The sequence below is a fragment of the Hylobates moloch genome, unplaced genomic scaffold (genome assembly GCF_009828535.3).
Source record: "Hylobates moloch isolate HMO894 unplaced genomic scaffold, HMol_V3 SCAFFOLD_10, whole genome shotgun sequence".
Classification (NCBI taxonomy): Eukaryota; Metazoa; Chordata; class Mammalia; order Primates; family Hylobatidae; genus Hylobates; species Hylobates moloch.
Genome location: NW_026652285.1, coordinates 6,104,628 through 6,132,492, shown reverse-complemented (window position 1 = coordinate 6,132,492; position 27,865 = coordinate 6,104,628). Strand labels below are relative to the sequence as shown.

The following is a 27,865-nucleotide window of genomic DNA, read 5'->3' as shown; positions in this document are numbered from 1 at the left end:
CTAATGTAAGCAATAGATAAAATGTTCTGGCCTCAGATACATGTAGCACAACTTAAATGCAAACTAAACTATTCTGAGATCAGAACTTTACGGCAAAAATGAAGGAATTTCTATTTCTATGCTTCATTCTTAGGCAATAATGCCAAAACAAAAATACCTTTAATGAAAACAGAAAACTGTTGCCATTTCACCTTGTAAACTTTATGGGACTGGATGTAGGAATAATTATCCAGTGGAATTTAAAGAGTCCCCATAATTGCTAAAGTAATGCATACAGTGACCTATAGGCATGCTTTATACTTGTTAATGGACAAATAACTTTAATATTTACCATTGTTACCTTGATAAGAACAAATGAAAAATAGGATTTTCCATCTCAATTTAATATTTTATGTTAAATGAAGAGTAAGGATTATATTCTTTACATTTAAATCCAATATATTTAACTAGTTTCTTTGAATTTATATAGAAATGCCTGTCTTTTGGATTTTGAGATAAAATTCTTACCTTTTTTATTGCAAGGCCTGGGACAACCATCTAAGAAGAAATAGATCAATTGTTGTGGATTTGTTCCATGGGCAGCTAAGATCTCAAGTAAAATGCAAGACATGTGGGCATATAAGTGTCCGATTTGACCCTTTCAATTTTTTGTCTTTGCCACTACCAATGGACAGTTATATGCACTTAGAAATAACAGGTACGTCACAAAGTTCTGAAAAATTACTTGACTCCATTAAATTTACTTTATTTAAATAGCCTGAATTTGTAAGCATAGTTATTTGCTTACAAATAAAGACTGGTAGTCAGCATATTATAACTGAGCAACCTAATTTTAGGCATGACTTGAGGTTTGAAAGATGTAGATTGGGGCATGTTTTTTTGGTTTCAAATATGCCAGCAACTCTCTTTAAAACCCTGCAAAGCCACTCATACTTTTATGTCAGATGAATACCAAAAAAATACTGATTTCACCTAATATTGTCCCTAAGTACCATCTGTTTTAGTGTTTACACATAAAATAAAAATTCTAGGCTGAAATATTTGCTATTATATTTACAGGTCAGATATATCTGTACACAGCATTTAAGACTTTCAATGAAACCTGCATTTTACCGATAAAAGATCTTTTCTCTTTACTAGTGATTAAGTTAGATGGTACTACCCCTGTACGGTATGGACTAAGACTGAATATGGATGAAAAGTACACAGGTTTAAAAAAACAGCTGAGTGATCTCTGTGGACTTAATTCAGAACAAATCCTTCTAGCAGAAGTACATGGTTCCAACATAAAGGTAATGTTAACTACTCTAAGAAACTTTTGATTCTATCCTTCAAAGATGACATTTTTCTCAATTATTATGATCAGTTGTTAGGTTATGTGACCAAGAGAGATACTAAAACATAATGAAAACTGAACAACAACAACAACAAAAAATGCCAAGTTTTCCAACCCAGAAACTTAAGAGTTTTCTACCAGAATAAAGGGATAATACTGATGGTGGTATTTTTGAAGAAGGGAAATACGTAAGGCTACCTATATGGAGTGTTCTAGCTGTGTCACTATAGTATAGGTTTCCACCAAAGACTGCTGCTATTACCAAAGACTGCTGCTATTACACTTGACAGCTCTTCTATATTACCACTGTTACTAGAATTCTTCCTAGGTTAAAGTATTTTATGTATTTATGAATGTGTGTTTTTAGTATTTATGAATATATATACTTGGTCTTTTAACACACTAAGAAATTAAGAGTAAAGACAAATTGACATCAATCATGTCTTTCTACATACCAGCTGGGGAAACAAATAATCTAATAAATATATTGCGTGCTCTAAATTAAGCTCCTGCAACTGGTATTATTTATATTCATCTTTGGGATTTCTGAACACACTCCCACCTCATTGACAATTTCTTAATATGAAATGCAAAAATGGAGTCTCTCAGGGTTGGAATTTAGATCCCTGAAACGGACAAAACTGAAGAAGTCAGTCATATACGACACACTTCTTCCTGTGAAAAGAGATAATAGTTCGAAAATTGAGGTCAGTTTTCCGTTGTTTTTATCAAGCATTCATCCTTTATGTAGTTGAAAAATTATTCAATCATCTCGTTGGTTTTACGGATGAAAGCACCTAAGACATTCTTCTGAAGTATGTTAGAGAGAGAACTTTTCCATTTTATCTGAAACATCTCCTGAAACATCTCCCCCTTCTCATCTTGCTGCTGTTTCTGTAGAACTTTCCTCAGGACAACCAAAAAGTACGACTCTCAGTGAGTGGATTTTTGTGTGCATTTGAAATTCCTGTCCCTGCGTCTCCAATTTCAGCTTCTAGTCCAACACAGACAGGTAAGATAGAACTAGAACTCCTTCTCATGATTGCACCTTTAAATATTTGTCTGAGTTGTCATCTTTTTTATATTTGTTCATGCTGAGGATATTATAGCAGAAGAATTTTGGAACCCAAGGGGGAAACCTTACTGATTATTCCATATTGTTTAGATGAGAAACCTAAAATTTAGAGAACCCAAGTGACTTCAGTTAGTTACCTTTAGTTAGGTAGTCGTTAGCTAATATACTCTTGGAATTCAGATCTCTTGGAACTTTTATCTAATACTAACATGGCAACAGCTAGTGTGAGAGGAACATACTACCAGAAAATATAAACAATAGATATAGCTGGAAAGAAATCCAATATTATATGTAATTTAATGTGGTCACTCACTGAGTCCTTTTAGCCACTAGTATGCTTTGTCTATTCTTTATATTACTTACAATTAGGTTAATTAGGCTAATTCCCCAACTATAAAGGGCTTTATGAGGCTCCCCTCATTGACATGTAGTAGGTAGATAGTCCCGACGGTGAGTTGGTGGATGATCTAATTTTAGTTTTAATTTAGAGCATCACTGTCCAATAGAATTCTGCAATGGTGGAAACTTCTGTGATCTTTGCCATCCAATACAGTATCCACCAGTCATGTGGACTGTTAAGCGCTCGAGATGTGGCTAGTGTGACTGAGAATAATGCATTTTTAATTTTTATTTTATTTAATTTATTTATTTTGAGAAACAGTCTCACTCTGTCACCCAGCCTGGAGGGCAGTGGCATCATCTTGGCTCACTGCAGCCTCTGCCTTATGGGCTGAAGCAATCCTCCCACCTCAGCCTCCCAAGTAGCTGGGACTACAAACATGTACCACCATGCCCAGCTATGGTGTATCTTTTGTAGAGATGGGTTTTCAACATGTTGCCCAGGCTGGTCACTAGCTCCTGGGCTCAAGGGATCTGCTACCTCAGCCCCCCAAAGTGCTAGGACTACAAATGTGAGCTGCCTCATCCAGCCTAATTTAAATTTTAAATGCAACATCTGGGTAGAGGTTACTGTATTGGACAATGTCTTCAAAGGCGAAGAGAAGGAAAAGAAAACAAGTAGTAGAACTGTTTGTGTGCTACAACATGGTGCTTATATAGGTTTCTGCAAAAATTCTGCTTAATAGTTTCCAGCAGTTACTTTCCTTTTCATTTGGTCAAAAGTGTGAGTTAGGGAAGTAAAACTGGAAAATTGAAGTCTTCCGATAAATCTAGAATTATTTATACTCTGATTTCTCCCTGCCCTGTGTTAAGAGATTACACTGTCTCTGGTCCTCAGGATACTTGAGAAAAGAGCAAAGATGAAAATACCACAAGCTTATGATGCTGTACTTATCTTTGAATTTGTAGATTTCTCCTCTTCGCCATCTACAAATGGAATGTTCACCCTAACTACCAATGGGGACCTACCCCGACCAATATTCATCCCCAATGGAATGCCAAACACTGTTGTGCCATGTGGAACTGAGAAGAACCTCACAAATGGAATGGTTAATGGTCACATGCCATCTCTTCCTGACAGCCCCTTTACAGGTTACATCATTGCAGTCCACCGAAAAATGGTTAGTTAAATGTTAGGCAACTCACTGCCAGTCTTGCTAGTGTCATTTGTGAAATAGCCATTTTCTGTCTTTGCAACATCATTGAATGCATTTTCTTCTCTTTTTTCTTTTAATTTTTTAAAATTTAATAATTTTACAAATTTTATTTTTTTACTTTTTTATCCTGTCCTCAAAATCTGTTGCTATGAATGCATTTTTAATGTATTATATATGCTAATATAAGTGATCAGAGCCAGGAGTTATTTAGTATTACTTATGATGGCTAATGTATGAAATGACATTCCTCATCCGTATATTAAGAGGCAACAGGATAGTCAGTACATCTGAGTTACTACTTTCTTTAAAAATTTGTGTCTCCTGGCCGGGTGCAGTGGCTCACGCCTGTAATCTCAACACTTTGGGAGGCTGAAGCAGGAGGATCACCTTAGCTCAGGAGTTCAAGGCTAGCCTGGGCAACATAGTGAGACCTCATCTCTTCCAAAAAAAAAAAAAAAAAAAAAATTTTTTTTTTTTTTTAACTAAGCAGCCATGATGGTGTGTGCCTATAGTCTCAACTACTCTGGAGGCTGAGGCAGGAGAATCACTTGAAACTAGGAGGTCAAAGCTGCAGTGAGCCATGCTTGCTTGCACCACTGCATTCCAGCCTGGGCAAGACCCTGTCTCAAAAAAAAAAAAAAAAAGAAAAGAAAAAGGAAAGAAAGAAAGAAAGAAAATGGTCGGGTGCGGTGGCTCACACCTGTACTCCCCAGCACTTTGGGAGGCTGAAGCAGGGGGATCACCTGAGGTCAGGAGTTCGAGAACAGCCTGGCCAATGTGGTGAAACCCCATCTCTACTAAAAATAAAAAAATTAGCTAGGCATGGTGGCGTGCGCCTGTAATTTCAGCTACTCGAGATGCTGAGGCAGGAGTATTGCTTGAACCAAGAGGCAGAGGTTGCAGTGAGCGAAGATTGCGCCACAGCAATCCAGCCTGGGTGGTAGAGTGAGACTTTGTCTCAAAAAAAAAAAAAAAAGTATCTCCTAAGCCAGACATGTTCAGGAGGATCCCTTGAGGACAGGATTTTGAAGCTATAATATGCTATGATGCTCACACCTGTAAATAACCACTCCACTCCAACCTGGGCAATAAGTGAGACCTTGTCTCTAAAAAAAATTAGAAAAAAACAAAAACCAGCACACACAAAATTTATGTTTCCTGTGTGTTTATGTAGGTATGTATATCTTCACTGCCACATAAATACGGATGGCTTCGGAAAAGTTTTTTGTTTTGGGGTTGGGTTTTTTTTTTTTTTTTTTCTTAGAGGACACAAGAATGTTCTTGGGCAAAATCAAGTTGTGCATAATTCCTCTCTTGATAGTCTAATATATCACTGTTGCATTAAAGGTTGACTCTTTCGTAAAAAAGGAAGGTTTGAAAACTGTGGTCAGTGGATAATTGTTAAAGAGGTAGTCTTCGGGTATAGTGGCAACTTGGTAGAGTAGAAAGGGCACTGAACTAGGAATTTAGCAACCTATGTTTTAGTTCTAATTCTGCCACTAGATAGCTGATTGAGCTCTTTGGACTTTAGTGTCCTGATTTTATAAAGGAAAGGAAAGGCCGGGCGCAGTGGCTCACGCCTGTAATCCCAGCACTTTGGGAGGCCGAGGCGGGTGGATCATGAGGTCATGAGTTCGAGACCAGCCTGGCCAAGACGGTGAAACCCCGTCTCTATTAAAAGTACAACAGTCAGCCAGGCATGGTGGCACACGCCTGTAGTTCCAGCTACTCAGGAGGCTGAGGCAGGAGACTCGCTTGAACCCAGGAGGCGGAGGTTGCAGTGAGCCGAGATCGTGCCATTGCACTCCAGCCTGGGCGACAAGAGTGAAACTCCGTCTAAAAATAAATAAATAAATAAATAAATAAATAAATAAATAAATAAATAAATAAAATAAAGGAAAGCAGGGCTTCTAGATCAAGTAAATTGATTGTATAGCAGCAACAAGAGAAAATGAAATTGTAAAAAAGGTACTGTATTGGTTTCTTAGGACTGTTACAACAAATTACCATAAATTTGGTGGCTTTAAACAACTGAAATATATTCTTTTTTGTTTTTTTGACAGAGTCTCGCTCTGTCGCCCAGGCTGGAGTGCAGTGTGGCGCGATTTCTGCTCACTGCAGCCTCCGCCTCCTGGGTTCAAGCAATTCTCTTGCCTCAGCCTTCCGAGTAGCTGGTACTACAGGCGCACGCCGCCATGCCTGGCTAATTTTTGTATTTTTAGTAGAGATGGGGTTTCACCATGTTGGCCAGGATGGTCTTGATCTGACCTCGTGATCTGCCTGCCTCGGCCTCCCAAAGTGCTGGGTTTACAGGTGTGAGCTACTGCACCCGGCCCAGAAATTTATTCTTTCACCTTCTGGAGGCCAGAAGTCTGAAACTAAGGTTTCAGTAGGGTGGGGGCTTCCTCCAAAGGTTCTAGGAGAGAATACTTTCTTGTCTCTTCTAACCTCTGGTGGCTCTAGGAATTCTTTGGCTTGTGACTGCATAACTGCAATCCCTGCCTCTTCATATGGCCTTCTCCTCTCTGTCTTTCTCTGATAAGGATACTTATCATTGAATTTAGGGCCCACCTAGATAATCCAGGATGATCTCATCTTGACATCCTCAACTTAATTATATCTACAAACATCCTTTTACCAAATTAGGTCACATTTACTGGTTCCAGGGGTTAGAACATGGATATATGGATATACTGTTTAGGGGCCACCATTCAACTCAACTACAGATATTATTTATCTTAGTATCAAAAAAATTAAATGCTGAGAAAAAATTAAGTACCTAGGAATAAACTTTAAAAATGACACATAAGACATTTATATAGAAAATAAAATATTGATAGAAATTAAAGAAGACTTAAATATTAGAAGGAATAAACCATGTTTATGGATTAGAAGACTCAATATTTTAAGATACCAGTTCTCTACAAACTAATCTACAGATGACTTAATGCACAATCCCAATAAAAATGCAAAGTCTGCATGTGTGTGTGTGTGTGTGTGTGTGTGTGGTGTGTGAGTTGATAAGCTGATTCTCATATGTCGAAATACAAAGCACCAGGAATAACCAAGATACTCTTGAAGAAGAATAAGATATGAGGATATCATCAAGATTGGATATCATCCAGATATCAAGATTTATTTCACAAAGATATGATACTTAATGTCATATTGGTGCAAGAAAAGACAAGTAGACCATTGGGATAGAATAGAGAGCCCAGAAACCAGTTCACAAATGTATGAACACCTGATATATAACAAAGATAACATTGCAGAGTGATGAAAGGAAGATAGTTTTCTCAGCAAGTGGTGCTGGGACAATTAGATATCCATACGAAACTTGGCACCTACCTTTCATCACAATTCCAGGTGTTCTATAGAGCTAAATTTGAAAGCAAAGCAATGAAACTGCCCTTGGAAGATAATAATGGTGAATACATTTCCTGACACTACTCATAGAAAAGATTAAATTGAACTTCATTAAAATTGATAACTTGGCCGGGTGCGGTGGCTCACGCCTATAATCCCAGCACTTTGAGAGGCCGAGACGGATGGATCACAAGGTCAGGAGTTCAAGACCAGCCTGGCCAATATGGTGAAACTCCATCTCTACTAAAAATACAAAAATTAACTGGGCGTGATGGTGGGCACATGTAGTCCCAGCTACTCAGGAGGCTGAGGCAGGAGAATTGCTTGAACCCCAGAGGCAGAGGTTGCAATGGGCCAAGATTACGCCGTTGCATTCCAGCCTGGGCAACAGAGCGAGATTCCGTCTCAAAAAAAAAAAAAAAAAAAAAAGGGATCAACGACACTAGTAATCCGTGAAATGTAAACTAAAACTATATGATGATATCAGTGCACTCACCTGAACAGGTAAAATTAAACAGACTGACAGAGTTGCTAAGTAGAGCAACAGGAACTCTCATACCATGCTGATGAGAATATAAATTAATACAACTACTTTGGAATACAATTTTCTAGTTAAAGATAAGCAGTTCTACCTGTAGGTATCCACCCAGAAGACATGTGTACCAGGAGATGTGTATAAGAATATTCATAGTACCATTATCTATAGTAGCCCCAAAATGAAAACATTACATGTCCATTAGTTGAGAAGGGATTGGGAAGTTGAGATATATTAAGATAATGGAACATTATACAGGAATGAAAATGAATGGATTTGTAGTTATATCCAGTATAAATAAATCTCGTAAACCTAATGTTGATGGAAAGAAGCCAGACACAAAAGAATTAGGCTAGGCACAGTGGCTCACACCTGTAATCTCAGCATTTTGGGAGGCTGAGGTGAGCCGATTGCTTGAGCCCAAGAGTTGAAGACCAGCCTGGGCAACATGGTGAAACCCCATCTCTACAGAAAATACAGAAATTAGCCGGCGTGGTGCCACACACCTGTAGTCCCAGCTACTCGGGAGGCTGAGGCAAGAGAATCTCTGAAGCCCAGAAGGTGGAGGTTGCAGCGAGCTGAGATCACACCACTACGCTCCAGCCTAGATGACAGAGCTAGACCCTGTTTCAAAAAACAAAAAACAAACAAAAAAAAATGAATTAAGTAATTCTATTTATAAATATAAAAACTTTTAAAACAGGGAAAATGAAATCTAGTGTTTACTTCTGCATAGGATATAAAACTGTAAAGAAAAGCAAGAAAGTGATTACTGTAACATTTAGAGTAATAGTTACCTTTGTGAGGAAGGGAGACTTTGGGATTTGGAGGAAGCAAATGGGAGGCTTTTGAGTGCTCACTTATTCTGTTTCTTAAACTCAGTGAAATGGAAAGCTAGTTGCTTTGTGATAATTATTTGAAATGTACTTTTTTTTTTTTTTTTTTTTGCAATGGAGTTTCGCTCTTGTTGCCCAGGCAGGAGTGCAGTGGCACAATCTCAACTCACTGCAACCTCCGCCTCCTGTATTCAAGTGATTCTCCTGCCTCAGCCTCCTGAGTAGCTGGGATTACAGGCATGCAGCACCACGCCCGGCTAATTTTGTATTTTTAGTAGAGACAGGGTTTCTCTATGTTGGTCAGGCTGGTCTTGAACTCCCGACCTCAGGTGATCCACCCACCTTGGCCTCCCAAAGTGCTGGAATTACAGGTGTGAGCCACCGCATCCAGCCAGAAATGTACCCTTTTACCTCTGATTTTTATTTTTCTCTGCATTAGTAGCCCTTGGCTTCAAGTTTCGTTTTTTTTTTTTTTTTTTTTTTTGTTGAGACAGAGTCTTGCTGTTGTCGCCCAGGCTGGAGTGCAATGGCACGATCTCGGCTCACTGTACTCTGCCTCCTGGGTTCAAGTGATTCTCCTGCCTCCGCCTCCCGAGTAGCTGGGACTACAGGTGCCTGCCACCATGCCCAGATAATTTTTGTATTTTTAGTAGAGACAGGGTTTCACCATATTGGCCAGGCTGGTCTCGAACTCCTGACCTCATGATCCACCCGCCTCGGCCTTCTGAAGTGCTGGAATTACAGGCATGAGCCACTGCACCTGGCCCTGGCTTGAAGTTTCTAACCATGTTAATAACTGGGAGTAGAATTTATCTCAGTAGTAACTGAGAAAGCATGGGCCCTAGGGCACTAGGAGAAGTTCCTTAATGAGAGGATGAAAATTGTGTGGGTTTAGCTATGTTTTAAAATTTTATAAAATATTTGTACTGAACTCTGTCTGGATTTCTCTGGGTCTTACAATAATAGTAACATATGAAATAGGGTCTTAAAATTATGTATTTAAGCTTAAATGAAAATGGCAAAATAAAATGCTTAATAATCTGAATAAAGAAGGGTCTTTTTACTTAGAAACTAGCTAACTTAACCCCTAGTGAGTTGATAAGTTGTTGATTTACCTTTTCTAACTACTCAATAAATACCAAACTTCTTAGGGAATTAAATGTTCAAAGATTCAACAGCTTTAGATAACCTTGAACTCCCACCAACCATTCCATTATACTAAATGTTTATTAAACAGCCATTTCCAGGATAATTCTGTGCAGTATCTCTATATTAAGGAATATCATAAATATCTCTTTAACATACTCAAAGCAAATTTTTAAAAATTTTACCTTACTTTTATCTATCCTGTATTTAAAAAACAAAAAAAAATGATTAAAATCACTTAACTGCTTTTAGGAAGGTGGATAAGCTTGTTACAAAATAGAATTACTATGTTTCACAAATCTCCAAAACTTTGGGAATTGCCACTGCAACAATCACTATCAACAGCTTATCCCTAGAAAACTATAGTTGAGAGAGTCTTTTTTTTTTTCCCCCACTGGCATCTTTTCATTTCTTTTTCTTTTTTGAGACAGGTCTCACTCTACCTTCCAGGCTGGAATGTAATGGCATGATCACAGCTCACTGTACCCTCAACTTGCCAGACTCAAGCAATCCTCCCACCTCAGCCTCCTGTATAGCTGGGACTACAGACACATGCCACCATGCCCAGCTAGTTGTATTTATTTCTTTATAGAGATAGGGTCTCCCTACATTGCCTATTCTGATCTCAAACTCTTGGGCTCAAGGGATCCTCTTGCCTCAGCCTTCCAAAGTGCTGGGATTACAGGCGTGAGCCACCACACCCAGCTTACTGGCATATTTTCTGGAGAAAGAAAGAGTCTTAATTGTTTAAAAGCCTTTAGCTATGAAGCTATTACTAGTTTTTACATGTGATTCAGTGTATGTGAGAAATGTTTATCAGAGAAAACAGTGGTTTGAATATATTAATTGCTGAAACCCAAATTTGATAGAATAGGCAACAATTCTAAAACTGGCAATACCTCAGCCCTTTTAATGACTCCACTGTAGCCATTCTCTTTGTGTCAATAAAGATGGTTTTATAAATATAGAGAAGAATGTGATAGTGACTGATTTGAAATGGTGATAATGCCTGTCATTGGCAGGTATTTAGAAGAACTAAAGGGAGGAATCAGAGGCCTGTCTTCTCAACTCTCTATTCTCTTGTTTGTGCAAACAGATGAGGACAGAACTGTATTTCCTGTCATCTCAGAAGAATCGCCCCAGCCTCTTTGGAATGCCATTGATTGTTCCATGTACTGTGCATACCCGGAAGAAAGACCTATATGATGCGGTTTGGATTCAAGTATCCCGGTTAGCGAGCCCACTCCCACCTCAGGAAGCTAGTAATCATGCCCAGGATTGGTGAGTTCAGGGGATCCATCTAAACCTGTGGTTTCCAAACTCTAGAAAAATAATTTATATGAATTCTATGTGGCTGATAGGACCCAGCCTATGTCAAGTTAATCACTCTTGGAAGAACCACTCAGAGAGCATACAATTCAACCATTTGGTTTGCTATTTGGAGTAGGAGAGATGATACAGCTTCCTTTTGCCAAACATTCTAGTGTCTAATAATCCTTCCATTCTCTAATCTTTTACCTGGATTTGTCCAGCTAATGCTTCAAGTAATATCCTTGTCTTCTGTGTTGCAAAAGTAGAGAGTATGAATTCACCAGGAAATTTGTATAATCTCAGTCCTCTGAAATTCAGAATGAGAGTGACTGCATACATGAACTCTGAAAAGTCTCATGATACAAAAAATAATTCTGTTGGATTATTTCCATACCATGTCATTCTTTTTTCTTTTTCCCTTACCATGTCATTTTAATGTGAAGTAATTTCATAAATCTAGATAAAAGTAATTAACATTTTCTGTTTTCTTTCCCTTTTTCCTACCACTGTTCTATTTGATTAGTAAATGCATTTACTCTGAATAATTTTGGGGATTGTGATGATGTCTTATTTTTAATCTCAATCAAATTGTAGATCATTTTCTTTTCTTTTTTTTTTTTTTTTTCCTTTATGACAGAGTTTTGTTCTTGTTGCCCAGGTTGGAGTGCAATGGCACGATCCTGGCTTACTGTAGCCTCCACCTCCTGGGTTCAAACAATTCTCCTGCCTCAGCCTCCCGAGTAGGTGGGATTACAGGCATGCACCACCATGCCTGGCTAATTTTGTTTTTTTGGTAGAGATGGGGTTTCTCCATGTCGGTCAGGCTGGTCTCAGACTTCTAACCTCAGGTGATCCACCTGCCTCAGCCTCCCAAAGTGCTGGGATTATAGGTGTGAGCCACCGCACCCGGCCTGTAGATCATTTTCTTGCCATCATGGTACAAATGAGAGTTCTGTTTTATGGTAACTAAAAAAAGTTCTTTACTTATTTGTTATGATATGCGGTCTTTTGATGATTAGGGTAGGGCTTAGGATAAATACATCTTTTTTTTTTTTTTTTTTTTTTAGACAGATTCTTAATTTGTCACCCAGGCTGGAGTGCAGTGGTGTGATTTTGGTTCACTGCAAACTCCGCCTCCAGGTTCAAGTGATTCTCATGCCTCAGACACCTGAGTAGCTGGGATTACAGGCGTGAGCCACCACACCCAGCTAATTTTTGTATTTTTAGTAGAGACAGGGTTTCACCATGTTGGCCAGGCTGGTCTCGAACTCCTGGCCTCAAGTGATCCACCTATCTCGGCCTCCCAAAGTACTGGTATTACAGGTGTGAGCCATCACACCTGGGCAGATTTAAATTTAAAGATTTAAATAAATCTTTACTTAAATAAGTTATTTATTTATTTTGTATTTTTTTGAGACAGAGTCTCGCTCTGTCACCCAGGCTGGAGTGCAGTGGCGCGATCTCGGCTCAACGCAACCTCCACCTCCCAGGTTCAAGCGATTCTTCTGCCTCAGTCTCCCGAGTAGCTGGGATTACAGGTGCCCACCACCACGCCTGGCTGATTTTTGTATTTTTAGTACAGACAGAGTTTCACCATGTTGGCCAGGCTGGTCTCAAACTCCTGACCTCAAGTGATCTGCCTGCTTCAGCCTCCCAAAGAGCTGGGATTACAGGCATGAGCCATCGCGCCCGGCCAAAATAAGTTATTTAAATAAATAATTATTTAAAGTATTTATTTTAAGATTTAAATAAATCCTAAAGGAAAACTGCAAATAATAGATAAGCAGTTTAGTTAATGAATGTTGTGTTTAGTAAAGATGAAAGTTGGACAAGATTAAATTTGAAGTGAAGTAATTGAATTAAAGAGCTTCTAGACGAGGACTTTTCCCAGGACTTGCTAATGAATTGGATGTGGAGTATAGGGAAAGAGGAATCCAGGCTGACTTCTTTTCTTTTTTGGGGGGGATGGAGTCTTGCTCTGTCACCAGGCTGGAGTGCAGTGGCATGATCTCGGCTCACTGTACCTCTGCCTCCCAGGTTCAAGCAATTCTTCTGCCTCAGCCTCCCAAGTAGCTGGGAGTACAGGTGCATGCCACCACACTGGGCTAATTTTTGTATTTTTAGTAGAGACAGAGTTTCACCATGTTGGCCAGGATGGTCTCAATCCCCTAACCTCATGATCCCACCTCAGCCTCCCAAAGTGGTGGGATTACAGGCGTGAGTCACTGTACCTGGCCCAGGCTGGCTTTTTACCCTGAACAATTGTTTGTGAATGGTGGTACCATTTAATGGAAAAAGGAAAACTGGAAAAGGAGCAGATTTTGGCAAGAAAAGACAGGAATCAAGTTAAATTCAAGAAGTCTATTATATATTCTAGTGGTAAATTCACTTGAATGTCCTGTGCTGGAGATATAGATGTCATCAACAAATAGGTGGTATTTAAAGCCCTGAGACCAGATGATTAACATTTAGAGAGTGGGAGTTAAATAGAGAAGATTCCCATGATCTATACATGAACTCTGAACTGAGTTCATATACATTCCGACATTTAGAGATTGAAAAGGGAAAAAGAAGCGTCAAAAGAGATCTAGCCTGGGTGCAATGGCTCATGCCTGTAATCCCAGCACTTCGGGAGGCCGAGGTGGGAGAATCACTTGAGGCCAGGAGTTCAAGACCAACCTGCCCAACATGGCAAAACCCCATCTCTACTAAAAATGCAAAAATTAGCCGGGCATGGTGGTACGTGCCTGTAATCCCGGCTACTTGGGTGGCTGAGGCCCAAGAATTGCTTCAACCCTGGAGGTGGAAGTTGCAGTGAGCGGAGATCACACCACTGTACTCCAGCCTGGGCAACAGAGCAAGACTCTGTCTCAAAAGAGAGAGAGAGAGAGAGAAAGAGAGAGAGAGAGAGAGAGATTGAGAAGGCGCAGCCCATAATGTAAGAAGAAAACCAGGAGTTAAGTGATGGAAGTATTTCAGGAAAGGAGTGATAGCTGTTTCAAATGCTACAAAGGACTGGGAATTGCCCGCTGGATTTGATAAAATGGTCTTTGGTGATCTTTGTGAAAGCTATTTTAGTATAGATAAAGGAGTAGAGATTGGAGTGGGTTATGTCCTTCGGACACTAAAAAAGATAGCCATGCATGGTAGCTCTCACCTGATTCTAGTGTACTTGGTAAAGTTATGGATGAAATAAGAGTGGCCTGGAGTTGATGATTTTTATAGTTGGGTAATGAATACATGGAGTGTTCATTGTATAGTTCTCGACTTCTTGAGTGTTTATGTCAATAAATTTGAAATTTTAGATTAAATGGACAAAATCCTGGAATTAAGGGTCTATGGAGAAGAGTGATTATTTTCAGGGACAGCGGATAAAGAGGCAAGTGAAGATTTCAGGGCAGTGATTGGAGGTTTCTTTGGGTGAAAGAATCATTAGAAAAGGGATGTTTGAATAAGTAAGTAACCCAAAAAGATAGGAGGTGGTGGTTGCAAAGTAGGATAATTAGAATTGAGATTTTGGAGGTAGAAAAATTTGTATTCACAAGGTCTAGAATATGACATTTGGAGAGGGTTTACATATGGGAGGAAGTTATTGTTGGAAGAGAGAAGACCAAGTTATTGTTGTATTGCATTGATGTTGATGTCACCAAGAATAATAACAGGAGAAGTGGTGGAGAAAAAACACAGTGAACTGGGTGCTGCAATCTTCAGTGAATAAAGAAGATATGTACCTTCCAAGGAGGAATAGCAGGTAGCATAATTCAGTAGCACATGCTACAAAGAAGCTGGAATGTTTTAGAAAAGGAAGGAAGAAGAAATCATGCACAAGTGGCATAGGAGTAAGGAGGAGATCTATTTTACCTCCGGGTTCTGGAATGTGTGAGAATACAAAGTGCAGGGGGTAGGGTGTGGTGACTCATGCCTGTAATCCTAGCACTTTAGGAGGCTGAGGCAGGAGGATCACTTGAGCCCAGGAGTTCAAGACCAGGCTGGACAACATGGCAAAATGCTGTCTTTACAAAAAATGTAAAAATTAGCCAGGTGTGGTGGTGCGTGCCTGTAATCCTAGCTACTTGGGAGGCTGATATGGGAGGATCACCTGAGCCCAGAAAGGTGGAGGCTGCTGTGAGCCATAATCGCGCCATTGCACTCCAGCCTGGGCAACAGAGTGATACCCTGTCTCAAAAAAAAAAAAAAAAAAAGACAGAAAAAGTCTGCAGGGGGAGCAGGATTCTCAAGAAAGCCAGGCTTCATTCAGTTAGAGCAAAAAGGTAAAAGAAATTTTCAGAAGAGAAGCGCTGCACAGCTATGAGAGTGCTACTTGATTGTTTTATCCCGTTATCTTTCTTTTGATTCCTCACTTATTGCTGGCCTGATTTGAACATGGTACTAGACAGTACAGGCTATCAATGATCATTCACTGGACGAGTTATGCAGAAAGATGGGAACTCCTATGCCAGATGTGATTCTCACTTTTGCCCTTACAGTGATTCTTTATCATGGTTTCATTACCTTCAATAGCCCATGTAATAACCACTATCAGTTGCCAGATGAACTGTAAAGTATGCCACTCTTATGTCATATTCCTTGCATTGTTTCCTTCTCCCCCACCCCCAGCTTTATTGAACTATAATTGACAAGTAGGAATTGTATATACATCTAAGGTGTACAGCTTATGTTTCGATAGTATGTATAAATTGTTGCATTGCTCCTTCTTAGGGCAAGGATGAGTAAATTTTTTAAAAAGTTGGAAAATTCACAGGGCCATCTTGACATAATCATTGGCAGTTAAAAGAAGTTACTCCAAAAATGGTATGTAGCTTATAACTCTGAGTAGTTAAGGCAGTACTTAGCATGTACCACATCAGCGATTCTGATTAAAGAAGACTTCTAAATATACAGCTTTCTGCAATGTGTCAGTGTTCTTGTCATGGAAAGATCTAATTATTTTAGTTTAATGTGAATTAAATCCTCTGATAGAATTAAGGCTGAAGGATAATTAGTATTTGATTTCATGATTAGCTTATCTTGTAAAGTTTTCATGGGCCACATGGACTCCCTTAGAGACATCTGGCAGTCATATGTCTACCCTTCTGTAAGCCCAGATGGAGGATGGGAAGCCAGAGTGTATTTGGTACCGGGCTGCAGCTAATGGATTAGGGTAAGTAACATTGAGCTGTCAACATGAGCATACTCCTGTGGCAAATGCCCCTTCCTAGGATTACTTCAAGAGAAGATGAAAAGGAGTTGGACCTCGAACCAGAAATGCTTCTTACACTCTTTTTGTTCTCTTCTGTTTCAGTGATGACAGTATGGGCTATCAATATCCATTCACTCTACGAGTTGTGCAGAAAGATGGGAACTCCTGTGCTTGGTGCCCATGGTATAGGTAAAGTGACCTGCAAAAGAATTACTTTAGTAGAATTTCAGCTTTAGATATTATACAGTTTTCATAAGATTTCCAATTTTGAGAAGTAAATAGTGAATAATGAGAAACTTAAGAATTGTGACTGGGCACGGTGGCTCACGCCTGTAATCCCATCACTTCGGGAAGCTGAGGTGGGTGGATCACCTGAGATCAGGAGACTAGCCTAACCTGGTAAAACCCCATCTCTACTAAAAATACAAAAGTTAGCGGGGCATGGTGGTGCATGCCTGTAATCCCAGCTACTTGGGAGACTGAGGCAGGAGAATCGCTTGAACCCAGGAGGCAGAGGTTCCAGTGAGCCAAGGTCGCGCCACTGCACTCCAGCCTGGGCAACAAGAGTGAAACTCCATCTCAAAAAATATTTTTCACTTCCTTTTGAGGTCAGTAGATGTTTTGCTTTTGAGACTTAGCTGGTTTTATAAACTACAGCCCATACCAAATTCATAGCTTGTGATAAACATTTATTACTCTATAACTTCACCTCTCCTTTTTTGTTTTGTTTTGTTTTGAGATGTAGTCTCGCTCTGTCGCCCAGGCTGGGGTGCAGTGGCTCAATCTCGGCTCACTGCAACCTCTGCCTCCCAGGTTCAAGCAATTCTCCTGCCTCAGCCTCCCGAGTAGCCAGGACTACAGATGCGCACTGCTGTACCCAGCTAATTTTTGTATTTTTAGTAGAAATGGGGTTTCGCCATGTTAGGCTGGTCTCGAACTCCTGACCTCAGGTGATCCACCCACCTCAGCCTCCCAAAGTGCTGGGATTATAGGTGTGAGCCACCACGCCAGGCCTCTCCTTAAATATAAATAAGTTTGCCAGTTCTAAGCACAGTAGACCATAGTCTTTACTAGACCTTGCTGGAAATCTGTTCTTGGTTTTTAAAGAGTTACGGAGGTTGGTCATTGCTGTTACAACAGGGAAAGTGCCTAATGATACTAAAGTCCGCCTTTAGAGAACTGCAATAGACTTAGCAGACTGAGTCTGAAGTAGGCATCGGCCGGGCGCAGTGGCTCACGCCTGTAATCCCAGCACTTTGGGAGGCCAAGGCGGGCAGATCACGAGGTCAGGAGATCGAGACCATCCTGGCTAACACGGTGAAACCCCGTCTCTACTAAAAATACAAAAAATTAGCCAGACGTGGTGGCGGGCACCTGTAGTCCCAGCTACTTGGAAGGCTGAGGCAGGAGAATTGCTTGAACCCGGGAAGCGGAGCTGGCAGTGAGCTCAGATTGCGCCACTGCACTCCAGCCTGGGCGACAGAGCGAGGCTCCATCTCAAGAAAAATAATAATAATAATAATAAAGTAGGCATTGGAACCATGACTTTATTATATCCTCCTTCCCTACCCCATCTCCCACCCCACCCCTGCAACTCTATAAACTTTTTTTTTTTTTTTTTGAAACAGAGTCTCACTCTGTCACCCAGGCTGGAGTGCAGTGGTACGACCTCGGCTCACTGCAACCTCCATCTCCCAGGTTCAAGCAATTCTTCCGCCTCAGCCTCCCAAGTAGCTGGGATTATAGGTGCCTGCCACCATGCCTGGCTAGTTTTTGTAGTTTTAGTAGAGACGGGGTTTCACCATGTTGGTCAGACTGGTCTCGAACTCCTGACCTCAGGTGATCCACCCACCTCGGCCTCCCAAAGTGCTGGGATTACAGGCATGAGCCACCATGCCCGGCCTCTGTAAACTTTTATATGCATTTATTTAATCTGCCATTTTACAGACAAGGAGCTAGGTGTTATACCAGATAAATTGTCCTACCTCAGAGCATTAAATAACTGAATCTGGAATTTCTTGAGTGCTGTAATATCTCAAACAGTCAATTCCCATGTCATTTATTTGCCATAAAGTTCACATCTTCCTGTGATTAACAGGTGGTTATCAAGTACTTTGTAAAAATAAAGACTTGAAAAGTGAAAAGCATGATTCCCTGAAGTTATAATAATTATTAAAAAGTATCCCTACATTTATCAGAGTCTGAAGTTAGAAGCCCATGACAAATTGTGAGGCCCAAGAGGAAAGCAGAAAAGTAGGAAGGGAGAATATTTTTTATTAAGAAAATTTAGATTCCTTCATAATTATTTCTTCCTCTGTGGATCTTTTCCCCCTTTTTAGATTTTGCAGAGGCTGTAAAGTTGATTGTGGGGAAGACAGAGCTTTCATTGGAAATGCCTATATTGCTGTGGATTGGGACCCCACAGCCCTTCACCTTCGCTATCAAACATCCCAGGAAAGGGTAAGTATTTAGGGCCACCATGAAATGGTGGTTTTTATATGGGAAATTTCCCCCAGTGTAACTATTATGCCATTTCTGTTTTAGACAATTTAAAAACAACCAGAAAAACCTTCATTGGCATCCTCTATGGCACTTAATATATTGACATGTTTGCTTGAGCTTTTTCATTTTCCAACTTCTGGAGTTCATTGTATTGGAGCATTGTCTTTGTCCATTTTATGTTGCTATAACAGAGTACATGAGGCTGGTAACTTACAAAGAAAAGAGGTTTATTTAGCTTACTGTTCGGCAGCCTGGAAAGTTCAAGGACATGGTCCTGGCTTCTGGCAAAGGCTTCTGTGCTGCATCATAACATGGCAGAGAAGATCAAAGGAGAACAGACACAGGCAAGAGGGAGGACCAAACAGGAGGAAGATCCTCGCTTTCTAACAGCCCGCTCTCTTGGAAACTAAGTTCTCAGAAGAACTCACTACTGCAAGAATGGCACCAACCATTTATGAGAGTTTCAGCCCTATGACCCAAACACCTCCTACTAGGCCCCACCTCCTAACAATGCCACATCGGGAATCAAATTTCAACATGCATTTTGGTGGAGACAAATAAACCATATCCAAACTATAGCAGGCATTAAATTTCAAAAATATTAATAAGTGAACCCTGAAACAAAGCTGTGTCTGGCCATGACATATCAATAAGCATCTCTCTGTTAAATATTATTGAAGTTGCAGCATTTGGTAACCACAGTTACTTAGTTCAAATGTGTCCCAGGGCTATAGCTGCTACCTTTAATAGGCATAGTGATCAGAAAAATTAGAGAAAGGATTGAAATGTTTCAATTTTGGGTACCTAAGAGCACATCTCAATGGCCACTCTTCACACTTCACATTCTTCTATTGTCACTGTCTGGCCAGAGCAATTTTTAAATTTTGAAAATGTTGTTTCTGAAATAATTTTAACTCCGTACCTAAAAATGTTTGCCTCAGGCAGTTTTTAATCAACCAAATATTATTTGAAAGGTAAAGACATTAAGAATCTGATAGAGAGGTAAAAGCAACAGAGTCAAAGGAGTTCCTTAAGTCACATGAGGAATTGTGGTGGTTTTTGTATTTTTATGGCTCTTGACAGTTGGAAATTTCCTTTACTATTTTTTAAAGCATTCCCTTTGGATAAGTTAGTAATGGTAACTGACTTTTCTGTCTTGTTAAGCTATGGAGGACTGGGGAAACTACCAATTCTAGACCTAGTTTCCTATTTAGATCCCAAAATATGCCCCACACACCAAGGCTCCTGGGAGCCCTTTCTAGCCATGAATAAGTGTAATTTGTGGATACTTGTCAAATGAAAGATCACTAGGCTAAAGCTAAAGAAAGCTGAAGAGAAACTAATGTTCTAGATCATGCTCACTAGCAAGGAGGGAAAATTTTACCAGTTGATAGATTCATAAATCTTTGTCAGCACAAAATCTGATAGGGCATTATTCTGACAAGACATTACTGTCAATGGTGATAAATTATGTGGCTCTATAAATCTCTTCCCCTTTTCAACAAATCCAGTGTGCAATCTGAAAAGCTCTTTAGGACATCCTGCTTATAGGAAATGGCCTACGTGACCTGTTAAATCTTACCCTACTTCCACTTTCAGTAATGCATTTAGGATACCATGGAAACGAAGGGCTATTGATGCCTTGCTAGGGAGTAGGGCCATATGACTAATCTGGGCTCCCCTACATGTAGGGTTTCTGCATGTGCTTAGAAAGTCATGTAGACAAAAGAGATACCATGGTTTAAATTGGGATTATTGCCCATATGCTTTATATTTTTTATTCCAGTGATTTCCCTTTTAGGAATTTATCTGAGGGGAGAATACTCTGTAATTACTCCATAATTTGCAGGCAAATATCATCATAGCATTTTTTAGGAGAGTAAAAAGTTATTAACAACTTATATTTGTCTCACATTAGAGGAGTGGTTAAATAAAGCATGGTGTATTCATTGGATAAAATATAACGCAGTTGTTGAAAATGATTACCAGGAGTTTTTGCTAACATTTATGGGAACATGCTTACAATATGTGAAAATTTTTTTAAAAACAAGACATAAAGTTGCATATACTGGAAATAATACTTTCAATATTGAAAAAATACTATTTAGGAAAAAGGACAGAAGAAAATCTGCCAATATTTTGACAGTGGTTGCCTTTGTATTAAGAATATAATTAAGAATATAAAAGGATTCCCTGCCTTTTTACATTTTTCTCTGCTTTCCAACATGAATATTATACCTAGTAATCAGAAAAAAATAGAGAGGCAATCGCTCTTATCCTTTACATTTCTCTCCTGTTTGGACCTCAGATTCCTCAGTAGAAAATTAAACTGGATGCCAGCCTGGGCAATATGATGTCACCCTGTCTTTACAAAAAATGCACAAATTAGCCAGGTGTGGTGGTGTGCACCTATAGTCCCAGCTGCTTGGGAGGCTGAGGTTGGAGGATTGCTTGAGCCCAAGAGATCAAGGCTGCAGTGAGCTGTGATCTCGCCAGTGCACTCCAGCCTGGGTAACAGAGCAAGACCCTGTCTCAAAAAAACAAAAAAAGAAAGAAAAAAAGAAAAGTAAGCTAGACAAATTCTTAGGCCACTCTCTTTTTTTTCAATAGTCTTACATGAACACTATTACTTCATTTCCTGTGTTTTGTGTTAAAGATGAGCTTTAAAGCAACTTTGAAAAAGAAGAGGGTGCCTATAAGTAATTTATAGACTATTTAAACAATAGTAGAGGATCTAAGCATACATCCCAAGAGGTAGAGGGAATCTTTATCACTTTGGGAAATTTACTGATAAATAGAAATTATTGTCAGTACAGTCCACAAATATGTTTTTTATCAGCCTTCTTTCCTCCCTGCCTTCATCTAGCACTGTAGCCTGTGTTCCACAGAAAATATAGTCAATAAAAATCAACATTCTTTACTAGCTTACTCTAATTTGTAGTTGGCCATAAAGTATTCCTGGTAGAGATAATAGAGATAATATTTCACTGGCTATGAGAAAAGAAACACTATTGTATATGATACACTCCTTTTTCTACTCATTCCAACAACTATGATACAGCATGTTTCCTTTTGAAGCACATCGGTTTTTTCCTTGAGTGACCAGTTCAAAAGATGATGACAGTTAATACCTTGTTACTACAGAATTTGTACTCAAAAAAGAAGTCTATAACCCAAGTCCAAGCCAGATTTCCTTTTCTAAAAAAAGAATTTTCCTCTAAGTTCCCCTTTTTAAATGAACTCTTTAGCCTGGATAGTTATGCAGTGCTAGAACCTTAATTGCACGATAAAACCCAGCCTTGCTAGTTTATAGCAGCATTTGACAGCCTCGTAACTCTCATACAGGGAAAAAGTCTCACCTGAAAACCCATTCTAAACTGAATATCTTGAGCTGTGCCAATTTGTATTCCAGGCAGCGTAATGTTCCCATCATGAGTTTCAGGAAGGGAAATTCATGGAGGAAGTTCACCACTGGAAGGGAGGAGCAATAAATAGGATGGGTGATGGACATACGTGACGTTTGCCACAGAGAGGCAGTCAGTGTGGGCCTTGTGGTCCGAGCTGTGCTTTGGGACACAAATATATACTGTGTGAAGTCTCTTGGTAGCATTCATAACCCTGGTGCTTCACCCACCTTCCCATACATTAGAGGGACAAACAGAAGGATCCCAGCTCTGTGGTTCTTGATTGTTTGTCAGGTAGCAGCCAGGCATGGAGAGGAAAAAATTGTTTCTTTTCTGTTGCACTCTAGATTCTTCCTTCTCTCCTTCTTCTTCATTCTACACCACCCCCAACTTACATCCCTGCACCCCGCCCATTCTTTGCTCTCTCTCCTTTCTTATACTTAACTCCTTCTTGCTCCACAGCCTAACATGCTGATTAATAGGACCCCAAAGGTTTGGGTGGGTATTAGGGGCCTTCTCAACAAAAGCAGCACACTCTTTTGAGCTTGCTCTTCCATTTGTTGCCATCTCAGATAAAAAGGCCCCATGAGGGAGGAGACAGATAATTATAGACTTGGTATTCTGATAACTCTGTGTTACATGGAATCAGATGCAAATGAGTTGTACCCTGTGGGGTTGCATGCTCTGCTGTGTTGTCTTCTCGTGGTGAGCTTTTCTGTGCCCTTATTTCATCCAGCTCTAGTTTCTGTGTTTCATATTATTTCTCCTAGCCTCTGTAAAGTCTGCAGCATACTAATAATGCTCTGGCTTTCTGATTAAAAATAAATGGCTTACTATCACCACCCCTGGCTTGAGGGCCAGCTCACATGTAATCCCTTATAGGATTCCAAAGTTGTTAAATAATGCAATTCTTTTGTTTTTATCATTTTGAAGCATTCAAAAATTTTTCAAGAAAAGCTATGGTCATATAAATAGAAATTTTATCCAGAATGTTACTGATGTAACATTTGTGAATAAATGTATAGGTGCTGTATTTGCTCAGACTCTAATTTGGGTTGTGTTTTCTTTTCCCTTTTTTTTTGAGACACAGTCTCTCTCTGTCATCCGGGCTGGAGTGCAGTGGTGTAATCACAGCTCACTGCAACCTCTACCTCCCAGGCTCAAGCAATCCTCCTGAGTAGCTGGGACTACAGACATGTGCCACAATGCCCAGCTAATTTTTAGATTTTTCTTTTACAAAGACAGGGTCTCACTCTGTTGACCAGGCTGGTTTCGAACTCCTGGACTCAAGCAATTACCCCACCTCGGCCTCCTAAAGTGCTGAGATTACAGGCGTGAGCCACCATACCCAGCCAGTTGTATTTTCTTTTTCCTTATATAGAGTAAAATAAGGGTGAGTGACCAAGAGGTTGATGCATACCTGGATCACCACTTTAAATGCCTTCCCACACACCCCTTTCCTCCTGTTCCCTCTACCTGCAGGTTGTGGATGAGCATGAGAGTGTGGAGCAGAGTCGGAGAGCGCAAGCTGAGCCCATCAACCTGGACAGCTGTCTCCGTGCTTTCACCAGTGAGGAAGAGCTAGGGGAAAATGAGATGTACTACTGTTCCAAGTGTAAGACCCACTGCTTAGCAACAAAGAAGCTGGATCTCTGGAGGCTTCCACCCATCCTGGTATGTTACAGTCCTGCCTCTGAGAGAGCAGGAATCTAGCATAAAAGAAAGAAGACATGAACAAACAGGAGGTTTTGTTATTTTTGAGAATAAGACCTTTACTGCAGCAGTGTTTAAAACACTTTCTGTACAAGGTTTTTATGTTGAATACAAAGATGAATCTTTCTACAAATATTTGGTAGTTCCTTTTCCTAAAGAGCTTATAATCTAGAAGAAGAGATCAATCATGTAGACCAGTAACTGCAATTCAGTGCAATGTGAGAACTGCCACAAGGGGTACAACATGGTGAATTTGAACTTCAGGAGAGGGTGAACTTCTGGCTCTGTGGAGAGTGGAAGCTTAGGCTAACCCTTTGTGGACTCTGGAAGAGCAACTGAGCCTGGAGGCAATACCCACTGCACAGTCCCGTGGCTGTGCCACACTGCTGAGTTGAGTGTGTGTGCACAAGCACACCAGTGCACTGGGGCCTGTGTAGAGGCCTTTATGAAACCATATTTTTGAAGTCTTTAAAAAATAATGAAGAGTAAATGTTCTGTTATATATTCCCAAACATTGACATGTATTTGACTTGTTTTTTCCATGTAAATTTTGTATCTTCAGAACCCTTTAATGCGGATGTTTTCTACCTTTACTTCTCCAGATTATTCACCTTAAGCGATTTCAATTTGTAAATGGTCGGTGGATAAAATCACAGAAAATTGTCAAATTCCCTCGGGAAAGCTTTGATCCGAGTGCTTTTTTGGTACCAAGAGACCCGGCTCTCTGCCAGCGTAAACCACTCACACCCCAGGGGGATGAGCTCTCTGAGCCCAGGATTCTGACAAGGGAGGTGAAGAAAGTGGATGCGCAGAGTTCGGCTGGGGAAGAGGACGTGCTCCTGAGCAAAAGCCCATCCTCACTCAGCGCTAACATCATCAGCAGCCCGAAAGGTGAGGCCTGGGGGCCTTATGCAGGTGCTTTCTTGGGACTCCTGTAGGCTACATATGTTTCTCTGTCTTCTGTTCTGGAACATTAGGTTGGTTGGATGGAAGGAACTTATCTGGAATCCGACCTATCTGTATTTGAGCTATGTAAGTTTTAGCAAGAGATTCAGCCTCCCTGAATCTATTTTCTCATCTGTAAAATGGGGATAATGCCAAGTTTACAGAGTTGAGAGTGACGCATGGACAGTAAAGCACTTCACACAGTGCCTGATATACAGTAAACAGGAATGGTAGCTGCTGTCTTGTCCCCTTATAGCAAAAGTTCTGAGGTTCCCCATCTTTCAGGGGATCTAGAGGATCAAAACTCTTTTTTTTTTAATTTATTTTATTTTTTATTTTTTTGTGACAGGGTCTCACTCTGTCACCCAGGCTGGAGTGCAGTGGTGCAACACAGATCACAGCTCACTGCAGCCTCGACCTCCTGGGGTCAATCAGTCCTCCCACCTCAGCCTCCTGAGTAGCTGGGACTACAGGCACGCACCACTGCACCTGGCTAATTTTTGTATTTTTTGTAGAGATGGTACTTCACCATGTTTCCCAGGCTGGGCTCGAACTCCTGTGCCCAAGTGAATCTCCTGCTTCACCTCCTAAAGTGCTGGGATTACAGGTGTGAGCCACTGTGCCTGGCCCAAAACTATTTTCATAAAAATACTAAGACAATATGTGCCTTTTCACTTTTATTCTCTCACAAATGTACAATGGTGTGAGAGACAACATGACATTGAATAATATCGTCACTTTGACAGTGAAGTTCTGTGCTAATGTACTTTTTCATTCCTCAGTTTTAATTTCTAATATGGGAAATATTGATAGATAAAATTCACATAAAAGTTCTAAAGGTTCTCAATAATTTTTAAAGGTATAAAAGGGGGTATGGGTAAGAGGCTATAACCAAAAAGTTTAAAGCCGTACAGGATTTTTGTGAGACATAGAGGTAACAATGGACAGCAAGAAATTCCCAGTACCATGCCTAACAATAGGAAGTACTCAGTAAATGGTGGTCACATTTTTTGTCTAATTTTACAAAGGAGAGGAATATGTATTTGGAAAACTCCTTACTCTAATAATTGGATTTTTTTTCAACTGAATCTGACATAAATCATCTTTCTGCTATTTTCTGAGTCCCTATAATGTACTTTACATTTTCAGGACATTGTTGCTTATAGGGACTTGGCATTGAAGAAGACAAAAATGTAACTTACTGGCTACATAATAGGAACTAAAGAGTAGCCAGTCATGACTCCCGTCTTTACCTTTGTGTGTACAGTTGTAAAGCTAACCTCAGAGTTAGCATTTGGGGCTGGCTTACTTTGTGGCATTTGGATTTGTGAATCTTTTCTTCTGTCCTGTTCACAGGTTCTCCTTCTTCATCAAGAAAAAGTGGAACTAGCTGTCCCTCCAGCAAAAACAGCAGCCCTAATAGCAGCCCACGGACTTTGGGGAGGAGCAAAGGGAGGCTCCGGCTGCCCCAGATTGGCAGCAAAAATAAACTGTCAAGTAGTAAGGAGAACTTGGATGCCAGCAAAGAGAATGGGGCCGGGCAGATCTGTGAGCTGGCTGACGCCTTGAGTCGAGGGCATATGCTGGGGGGCAGCCAACCAGAGCTGGTCACTCCTCAGGACCACGAGGTAGCTTTGGCCAATGGATTCCTTTATGAGCATGAAGCGTGTGGCAATGGCTATAGCAATGGTCAGCTTGGAAACCACAGTGAAGAAGACAGCACTGATGACCAAAGAGAAGACACTCGTATTAAGCCTATTTATAATCTATATGCAATTTCGGTAAGTGGTTTATTGTACGGTTTTCAGAGAGTGGTCTGTGTTTTGTTCACTTGTCTTCACGTATTCATCAGCAAGTACTTTTTTCAGGTCCTGCTTATTTCCTAGCATTGAGCTTAGTGATAGACAAAGTTAACATAGAAATCATGGCCTGCCCAGGTGTGGTGGCTCACACCTGTAATCCCAGCACTTTAGAAGGCTGAGGCAGGAAGATCGCTTGAGCCCAGGAGTTTGAGACCAGCCTGGGCCCCATCTCTACAAATAATTTTAAAATGGAGTGAGGTATGGTGGCATGTGCCTGTGGTCCCAGCTACTTGGAAGGCTGATGCAGAAGGATCACCTGAGCCCGGGAGGTCAAGTCTTTAGAGAGTTGTGATCACTCGACTGCACCCCAGCCTGGGTGATAGAGCAAGTCCCTGTCTCAAAATAATAATAATAATAATAATAATAATAGTAATTACAATTATAAAATGATTGTTTATCTACACAAGACTTGGAGCTTATGACTTTTGTATTTTGCTTTTTGCTCATTTTGGTTTTAGAAAAAGTTAGAGGGTTCTAAAATATTTTTCACCTACTGATCATTTATATGATCAGTGTTCTCCTGCTCAGATCCTAGTGCTATACCCTGACCATAGTACAGTTAACTGCTAACATACCTCCACTCTCTTATCTCTTACAGTGCCATTCAGGAATTCTGGGTGGGGGCCATTACGTCACTTATGCCAAAAACCCAAACTGCAAGTGGTACTGTTACAATGACAGCAGCTGTAAGGTAAACATTCTCAATCTTTGAATGAAAGTTAGAAACAGAATATCAACAGAACTGGGGAACATTTGTTGAAATAACGGACTATCTCCTGAATAGGAAATAGATATTTCTGTTAGAATCAATATATAGATGCTGTAAGTATTAAAGGAACAAAAGTGATATGCAGAGTAGGGAATGAAAACATGAGTAGTGAGGAAAAATAAAGAGTTAGTCGACCAGGTGCAGTGGCTCATGCCTGTAATCCTAGCACCTTGGGAGGCTGAGGCAGGCTTAGGAGGTGGATCACTTGATGTCAGGAGTTCGAGACCAGACTGGCCAACATGGTGAAACCCCATCTCTACTAAAAATACAAAAATTAGTTGGGCATGTTGGCGCATGCCTGTAATCCCA

At 40.3% G+C, this 27,865-nt stretch overlaps 1 protein-coding gene across 3 annotated transcripts in view; it reads left to right on the top strand.

Moving 5' to 3' along the window:
* Window positions 1–27,865, top strand: part of USP32 (ubiquitin specific peptidase 32) — a 236,296-nt gene that overhangs the window by 205,449 nt on the left and 2,982 nt on the right. For all 3 annotated transcript variants that reach the window (XM_058445883.1, XM_058445884.1, XM_032162872.2), the window contains 11 exons: window positions 523–697; window positions 1,141–1,292; window positions 2,237–2,348; window positions 3,720–3,931; window positions 10,947–11,131; window positions 16,464–16,550; window positions 18,701–18,821; window positions 23,750–23,941; window positions 24,583–24,871; window positions 26,282–26,706; window positions 27,386–27,478. In XM_058445883.1, the coding sequence (XP_058301866.1) occupies window positions 523–697; window positions 1,141–1,292; window positions 2,237–2,348; window positions 3,720–3,931; window positions 10,947–11,131; window positions 16,464–16,550; window positions 18,701–18,821; window positions 23,750–23,941; window positions 24,583–24,871; window positions 26,282–26,706; window positions 27,386–27,478 (2,043 nt within the window). The remainder of the gene's footprint in view (window positions 1–522; window positions 698–1,140; window positions 1,293–2,236; window positions 2,349–3,719; window positions 3,932–10,946; window positions 11,132–16,463; window positions 16,551–18,700; window positions 18,822–23,749; window positions 23,942–24,582; window positions 24,872–26,281; window positions 26,707–27,385; window positions 27,479–27,865) is intronic.